This window comes from Littorina saxatilis, linkage group LG12, assembly GCF_037325665.1.
Source record: "Littorina saxatilis isolate snail1 linkage group LG12, US_GU_Lsax_2.0, whole genome shotgun sequence".
In the NCBI taxonomy this organism is placed as follows: domain Eukaryota; kingdom Metazoa; phylum Mollusca; class Gastropoda; order Littorinimorpha; family Littorinidae; genus Littorina; species Littorina saxatilis.
The window spans coordinates 46,659,024-46,668,058 of record NC_090256.1 but is presented as its reverse complement, the minus strand read 5'-3'; the positions used below and the strand labels follow the sequence as shown (position 1 = coordinate 46,668,058).

Sequence of the window (9,035 nt, the reverse complement as noted above, 5' to 3'; positions counted from 1 at the left end):
ATCAGTATACAGACACACTACAGACACAAACACACATTAATGTAAATATACAAACTTACATCCCCACCACCAACCACTTCGGTCACTCCATACTCACACGCAGACACACAAACACACCGTCTCACACATTAACACACGTACCCTCTCTCTCTCACACACACACACACACACACACACACACACACACACACACACACACCAAGATACAGAAAAACAGATAGAATACAAGTACAGACAAACGAAGACAAAAGCTCCCCATATAACACAGCTCTTTTACCAATTTCTTCTTCTCGTCATACTATACAACCCAACATCGCTCGACTATTGTCAGTGTCAGTATTTTGCCACAGGCGTACAAGACTATAGCTGTCTGCTGCCAGGTTCAACGACAGCTCAGAGTCAGAGTCCCAGTTCATCCGTGGTCCACTGACATTCAGCAATTAGTCATTGGCGTGTGCCCTTTGTTTGCTGCTTGTCCGGGAAGAGTCAGTTACAGTTAGCTTGGTCAAAGAGTAAAGACGCTCTGACAGATGGTTCATTCACTGTGTTTTTATGTGTCGGGGGGGGGGGGGGGGGAATATACCTCTGTGTGTGTGTGTGTGGGGGGGGACATAACTGTGTCAGTGTGTGCAGAGACATACATGTCTATCTATGTCTCTGGTGTGTGTGTGTGTGTGTGTGTTTCCACGCGAGTATTTGCTGAATCAATGTGTGTGTGTGTGTGTGTGTGTGTGTGTGTTTGGGGTATGTTTTCAAGGTGCACGCGTGCGTGCTCGCTCGTCTGTTTGTGTTTGTATCAGTGTATGTATTAAATGTGTGTGTGCGAGCGTGTGCGCGCGCGTGTGTGTGTGTTGTGTGTTTGGGTATATCTATGAGTGCCCCTCAGAATTGGCGGATATGTCAGTCATGAATAAGTTATTTTGTGATCTTTTGTACCCTCCGGATCTAAATAAACGGAAAAAAAGCCGGAATGTCAGTAAATGCTAATTAAGAAATGTTTAAGATTTGTACAATAGGCCTACACAATGTTCTACTTGAGCTTATGTTCTGTGAAAAGGACATTGCGTGTGTGTGTGTGTGTGCTGGTGTGTGTGTGTGTGTGTGTGTGTGTGTGCCGGTGTGTGTGTGTGTGGTCCGTTATTGAATAACAATTATTCTGTATCGTCAAAACTGGCTGTAATAGAGATAACAAATGCAGGTTTTCTGTCCAGTCAGAACTCGTGAAATAGCAACCGATGTAAGCAACAGAACTCCACCGCAGCGGACAACATGCATTTATCAGCGATTATGTCCCTTGAACCGTTAGTAATCCCAGGCTAACATTTGATAGAAACCATAATTATCATAACTGGTTTTTGACGCTGAAGAGATATTACAAGTCTTGACGCACCATGAGCAGGTGCCACCATTAACACTCACTTAACCCGCGTTAACTGGAGTAAATCTCAGAAACACTGAAGGAACAAACAAGTCGCGTAAGGCGAAAATACAATATTTAGTCAAGTAGCTGTCGAACTCACAGAATGAAACGCAATGCCATATTACTCGTAGCATCGTCAGGCCACCGCTCATGGCAAAGGCAGTGAAATTGACAAGAAGAGCGGGGTAGTAGTTGCGCTAAGAAGAATAGCACGCTTTTCTGTACCTCTCTTTGTTTTAACTTTCTGAGCGTGTTTTTAATCCAAATATATCATATCTATATGTTTTTGGAATCAGGAACCGACAAGGAATAAGATGAAAGTGTTTTTAAATTGATTTGGACAATTTAATTTTGATGATAATTTTTATATATTTAATTTTCAGAGCTTGTTTTTAATCCGAATATAACATATTTATATGTTTTTGGAATCAGCAAATGATGGAGAATAAGATAAACGTAAATTTGGATCGTTTTATAAATTTTTATTTTTTTTTACAATTTTCAGATTTTTAATGACCAAAGTCATTAATTAATTTTTAAGCCACCAAGCTGAAATGCAATACCGAACCCCGGGCTTCGTCGAAGATTACTTCACCAAAATTTGAACCAATTTGGTTGAAAAATGAGGGCGTGACAGTGCCGCCTCAACTTTCACGAAAAGCCGGATATGACGTCATCAAAGACATTTATCAAAAAAATGAAAAAAACGTTCGGGGATTTCATACCCAGGAACTCTCATGTCAAATTTCATAAAGATCGGTCCAGTAGTTTAGTCTGAATCGCTCTACACACACACACACACAGACAGACAGACACACGCACATACACCACGACCCTCGTTTCGATTCCCCCTCGATGTTAAAATATTTAGTCAAAACTTGACTAAATATAAAAAGAAAACAACTAACCAGTCCACTGTTCAGTTTCTTCGATGTTGGGGTGCTGTGCAAGGGGAGCAACTGTTGTCTCAGCATTTACTTCAAATGAGCACCAAGGATTGTATCCCTTGAACCCAAAACTGACTGTGATGCTGCTTATGCTCGCACGTTGATTCACTCCGTCTCACACACACACACACAATCTCTCTCTATTTTTTTTCTCTCACAGAGATGAAGTGTGTTTTAAACACACAACACAAATTAAAATAAAAGAGGATCTAAGTTTTGTTTTCTTTCATCTTTTCCAAGCACTACTCCATACAATGCATCAACATAAGAGTCATCATACATATATCTCAACTGAACCCATTTAGGCAAGGCCTACCAAACATGTATAATCCCAGATTAACCGGTGGAAGTAGTGTAACATATATACTGACTGAAGAGCGACCATTTTAGGTGCACTCAGTTGGACTAAATGCATGTTGGGCTAAGTCAGGTTATTGAGCCAAACATTGGCATTTAAAGCTTTCAAAGCATTGTGTCTTATTCAGGACAAAATAAGAACATTTACAAGAACTTCGACCTATCAGCCTTTTAACCTTCATACGGTTCATCCATCCATACCCCTTCATTCATTTTTTTCCAATGCTCCCAAGCGACTTTCTGTCACAAACAAGGATTATAGAAAATATGTCAGTGTTCAAACAGTGTTCATTCATCTTTATTCATTGTACATATCCTCACATCCCACTGATGACTGAAATATGCTCAACACCAGCAACTAAGGCTGCATTCTCACAGAAACGCTTGTTTTTGCGGCGGTGACACATGTGCAAGAGTTTGTCGTGTTACTTTTTTCTTGGTAGAAAGGAACACATTAACCTTCACCGCGCTTTGTGGGTCGTGGACGACCCAGAGCCTCACAAAATTGTCTTTATCTCTCAAAATATTTGGAGTTTTCAATTGAGAGTCCATGAAATCTCGGATCACCATACGACATTCCCAGTGCCCAACTTTTAAAAGATTATCTTTGTAAACAAACAAATTAATGATGATGTAATGTGAACTACACAGTCCGGATGATGTGGGTTGTGGACGACCCATTTGGAATTACGTAAGGAATTTACTCTGCAAAGAGGCGGCAAAACATTTATCCCTATTCGGATGGCGTGGGTCGTGTACGACCCATACTTTTTACGTTGAATCCTTCTCTGAAAAGTATGGGTCGTACACGACCCACATCATCCGGACTGTGTAGTCCAACGCGTGATCCGGTGAAGGTTAAAAAGCTGATAGGTCAAAGTTCTTGTAAATGTTCTTATTTTGTCCTGAATTGTTAAAATAATTTAATCTTTCTTGTTTTTAAATTTAGTCAAGTTTTGACTAAATGTTTTAACATAGAGGGGGGAATCGAGACGAGGGTCGTGGTGTGTGTCTGTGTGTGTGTGTAGAGCGATTCAGAGTAAACTACTGGACCGATCTTTATGAAATTTTTCATGAGAGTTCCTGGGTATGATATCCCTAGACCTTTCTTTCATTTTTTCCATAAATGTCTTTGATGATGTCATATTCGGCTTTTTGTAAAAGTTGAGGCGGCACTGTCACACCCTCATTTTTCAATAAAATGGATTGAAATTTTGGCCAAGCAATCCTCGACAAAGGCCAGACTTTGGTATTGCATTTCAGCTTGGAGGCTTAAAAATTAATTAATGACTTTGGTCATTAAATATCTGACAAGAAGGGCAAAGCCCATGACTCACATGCTTGACCTTGACATGGTCAAATAACTAAACCTAGCAATGACATCATACACTAAGAACTGCTTTACACATTTTTCCTACCAAAATACATGTGACCTTGACCCAAGGTCAAGGTCATCCAAGGTCATGCAACACAAAGCTGTTAATTCAAGACATAGGAAGTACAATGGTGCTTATTGGCTCTTTCTACCATGAGATATGGTCACTTTCAGTGGTTCACTACCTTATTTTGGTCACATTTCATAAGGGTCAAAGTGACCTTGACCATATGTGACCAAATGTGTCTCATGATGAAAGCATAACATGTGCCCCACATAATTTTTAAGTTTGAAACAGTTATCTTCCATAGTTCAGGGTCAAGGTCACTTCAAAATATGTATACAATCCAACTTTGAAGAGCTCCTGTGACCTTGACCTTGAAGCAAGGTAAACCAAACTGGTATAAAAAGATGAGGCTTACTTTGCCCTATATATCATATATAGGTGAGGTATTCAATCTCAAAAACTTCAGAGAAAATGTAAAAAATGTAAAAAATAGCTGTTTTTTAGGCAACATTTATGGCCCCTGCGACCTTGACGCAAGGTCAAGATGCTATGTATGTTTTTTGGGGCCTTGTCATCATACACCATCTTGCCAAATTTGGTACTGATAGACTGAATAGTGTCCAAGAAATATCCAACGTTAAAGTTTTCCGGACGGACGTCCGGACGGACGGACGACTCGGGTGAGTACATAGACTCACTTTTGCTTCGCATGTGAGTCAAAAATTGTAATTAAATTTTTTTTTTATAAAACGATCCAAAATTACGTTTATCGTATTCTTCATCATTTTCTGATTCCAAAAACATATAAATATGTTATATTGGTATTAAAAACAAGCTCTGAAAATTAAAAATATAAAAATTATGATTAAAATTACATTTCCGAAATCGATTTAAAAGCAATTTCATCTTATTCCTTGTCCGTTCCTGATTCCAAAAAAATATAGATATGATATGTTTGGATTAAAAACACGTTCAGAGAGTTAAAAAGAATAGAGATATATAGAAAAGGGTGCTATCCTCCTCAGCGCAACCGCTACCGCGCTTTTCTGGATTGTTAATTTCACTGCCTTTGCCATGAGCGGTGGACAGACGATGCTACGAGTGTACGGTCTTGCGGAAAAAATGCAATGCGTTCAGTTTCATTCTGTGAGTTCGACTGAGCTTGACTAAATGTTGTATTTCCGCCTTAGGGGACTTGTTTTATTCTTATACACAACAACAAAAACCCACCAGATGACAGACGATTTTCGGAAATAACTCCATCGGATTTGTATTGGTTGTGAAAGAGTGAATACCCTTGCTTTACCTCAGACAAATAACTGTACACGTGCTCTTGTCAACATGTTTCCGACACACCCCTACCTAGTGATTGGTCACTCCAATCTTTGTCTGAGTAAAAAGTAAGGACATTCACCTATGTCACAACTACATACAAACCCAACATTTATTTTCGAAATTAATTTGTCTATTACAAACCCGATCGCAGATAAACACACATTTACAACACTAAACTGCAACAACTTTCACCGAGGTAACAACGAGTGATATCTTCGCAACAAGTCCAACAAACACTGCCGCAGCTCCGGATTGCGTATGGGAGGTAAATCTTGCAGGCCGACGGCGCCCAATAGCTCAGTTACCTCCCTTAGACTGTCACCAGCACCCTGTTGGTTCTGGCTATCGTGTTCAAAGGAAGAGGAATGCCTGTCATCAGATCCCAAAGACTTTGTTTGATTCCCTGTGTGAAGTTGAGCCTGATTTAAACCAGCGGGCAGTTCAGCCATGATCTGTTGTTGGCCCTGGCTTTGCAGTTTTTGAGGTATTGAATGGTGGAACTGTGCACAATCTTCCAACAACGTCATCAAGTTGGCTGCCAGCTTTGAAGTCTCTGGCTGTGGGGAAGAATTCTTAGTGGTAGGGTCTGTTGCTGATTCAAGAAGGCTGAGATTTGCACTGAAACAATGCACGTTAACAATCAAAATCAAACACAGCCATTAAAATTACCAAAAATCTATTAAAACCACTAAAAGAAAAAGTGTGTATTTTTTCAATTATTTTGTGAAATTATATTTTTTTTTTTTAATTCTCATAATTTGTGAATATGATAGACAGAATGGAGAAATGTATTTGTTTAAAGTCGGATAACAGACCCAAAATCTTTCAAGCCACAAGAAACATGGCAAATGCACATTATTCATTGTTCATCATACATACGTCACTAGTATAGCGCCCATAACTAAACGAGGCCAAGGGGTCAAAGTATTACCCCAACACACGCACACCCTAGCAACCTTACAAGCAAGGAAATGTAAAATAATTGTAAATACATGTTTTTGTTGTCTTTTTTATGTCTACGTCTTTTTCTTTTGTTTTGGAGGCAAATGCTTACCTCTATTCTTTGAATCTGGGCACATTAATTATCACGATGATGCTAAAATGTAACTGTTCAAACTAAACTGTCATTTAGGGAACTAAGTTACTAAGGAAAAATATTCAGAGTACTTTTAGATTGTGCGGCAGTGCGAACGAGTAATTTTCAAATCGAGTGAAATGGTTGTTCAATAGTGAGTTGATTCAAAGTGATGAATTGAATATATATATGAGTGTCGGTAGGTTTGAGGTAGAAGACACAAAAGTACACAATGTAGGATAAACAGAATACTACATGGCTTGCTGTGTGACACAAGTTTTACGCTTATTCGGTTTTCAAATAAAAAGCTCGCTTTCGCTCACATTTCAGGTAGTTTTTTAAACCCCAAAAAAGCATCAAGTGTAAACCTGGTATATATATATACAGCAAGCCATGTAGCAGTCTTTATTGACCACAGGAGATGACTAGCCATGCAGGTTACAGCAACAACACAGTATAATGGTACAGTGGACCCTCCCCCCCCCCCCCCTCCCTCTTCTAAGACCTCAAAAACTTGGAGAAAAATGGGAGGTACATGTACTGATGTAGTCCTAAAATGGAGGTAAATTTACAGAGGCTATGAATACAAAATCTATTGTTTTAAAAGGTCTTTAAAAAAAAAAGGGGGATGTCTTGACTTGGGGGTTGCATGGGTGGGACTGAAAAATTTCATGAATCCTGAAGAATTTTAAGGGGGGCCCCCAGACGCTGAAGAATTTGTATAATTAACAACCAAAAAAACCGTCGCCACAGACATTACGAATCCGGATTTCCGGCATATATACCGGAAGAATCCCACCCATGGGGTTGTAAACGGGGGGTTCGACTGTACCTACAATGAAAGGACACTATCAGGATCAACCGAAAGTGTCCCTGCATTGCAGGTGGTCCATCATGACAGGTAAATTTAATCAAGTTAATGGACAAAAGGAAGGTTTCATTTCTTAGGAGGTGTACAATCCTCAGAGAGTCTCACTCTCACAGCAACATCAGAGGTACCCCTGTAACCCAAAACTTCATTATAAACATTTCAGCAACAGACCTGATCTGCCCTTGGAGTTTGCCGACTGCAAAAGCAATAAGTACCGCCTCCTTGTAGCCTGCATCAAACCCCTGTTGCAGTGTTTCCTCTTGACCTGCACTCAAGCCTAGCCGGTAGCCACTCTGCAAATTATAATAAATATGTTCTTGCATAAAACAGTGTTTCCCCTGTTCGCTTTTGTAGTTTTGATCACATCACTTGCTCTATAGTTACCGCGGTCGATAAAGAATGATGTCTTCACTGTGCGCAGTCAAATCAGTTTTGTTCACACTGCTAAGGCATGCATGCAAGATAAATATACTGCAAGCTCTCTAAAAGCTTTAGTAACACAGCACCCCCATAACCCTCCACCATGACCAGTATCAGTACAAAGTGTGAAGTGTGTTCCACACTATGGCAGTATATATACCACAGTTCCCAGCATGTCACAAAATGTAGTATAGTTAACCATTTACAAAATGTATACATGTTTTAGGATGAAAGGACATAATAATTCACACTTATAATGAGGAATGATTGCACACTAGTACTGAGAGTGAGAGAGAACATTTAGACTTAATAGAGTGAGACTGAGACAGACTCTGAAACAGACATGCAATTCCAAACACATGTATAAATGTATACACACACTCACAGTGTGACAGAGTCACACACACACCCTGTCTTTAGTATAGATCGATCGATCGATCGATCGATCGATCGATCTCTCTCTCTCTCTCTCTCTCTTACACACACACACACACACACACCGAGAGACACACTGACACACGCATCGAAGTTTTATTCCAACACACACACACACACACACACACACACACACAAACACACACACACACACACACACACACACACATACACACACATGCACTTGCGTACACACACAGTTTACACAACACAGAGCCCACAAAACAAACGGAGACAGACAGTGAGACTCGACCATCAGCCCAAACAGTGCGCAACACTGCACAACAACAGACCTTTCGAATGTCGTTCTCTGTTCTGTCCCATTCTTTCTGCACAACCATGTTATCCTCTGCTTCATCGTCGAATGCATCATCAGCTGCCGCCATAAAGTACGCCATCGACCCGCTAGTTCGGCCAACAAGATGATCACGACCTAGAAAATTGCACCAAACCACGCAGTCTGACGGGCGCCGCCATGACAGTGTACATGCATACAAGTCACATGACCTCCCATTGATCATGTGACTCTTCTTCCAAGATAGGTCGTCTGCTTCGTGGTGATGGTAGAATAGCCGGGGCTACTCGGTGAACTGGTCAATGTCATCTTTCAACGTTGTATTTAACTGAGGTAAAGAGGTTGGATTTAAGCAAGAACACACGATCAAAGAGAAAGCTGAAGTGGGGAAAATCAACCGCTGTAAATCCGGCTCCGGCTCTCCCCAGTCTCTGTCAGTCACGTCTCTGGTGTCTCTCTGTGTCTCTCTGTCTCTGTCTCTGCCTCTCTCTCTCTCTC

General features: G+C 40.5%; 1 protein-coding gene across 1 annotated transcript; it reads right to left on the bottom strand.

Moving 5' to 3' along the window:
• Window positions 1-2,577: 2,577 nt before the first annotated feature.
• On the bottom strand, window positions 2,578-8,763 carry LOC138982079 (uncharacterized). Its single transcript, XM_070355303.1, has 3 exons — window positions 8,536-8,763; window positions 7,559-7,680; window positions 2,578-6,059 (listed from the first exon to the last, which is right to left on the bottom strand). Exons 1-3 carry the CDS (start codon window positions 8,761-8,763, stop codon window positions 5,630-5,632), a joined length of 780 nt encoding a protein of 259 aa, XP_070211404.1. The 3' UTR covers window positions 2,578-5,629.
• Between the last annotated feature and the right edge of the window lie 272 nt (window positions 8,764-9,035).

Coding starts and splice junctions, on each gene's coding strand:
- LOC138982079 (XM_070355303.1), bottom strand. CDS start 8,763: ATGATCAATGGGAGGTCATGTGACTTGTATGCATGTACACTGTCATGG. Junction 7,681..8,535: donor CAGAGAACGACATTCGAAAG/GTCTGTTGTTGT, acceptor TATAATTTGCAG/AGTGGCTACCGGCTAGGCTT. Junction 6,060..7,558: donor AAACTCCAAGGGCAGATCAG/GTCTGTTGCTGA, acceptor GCATTGTTTCAG/TGCAAATCTCAGCCTTCTTG.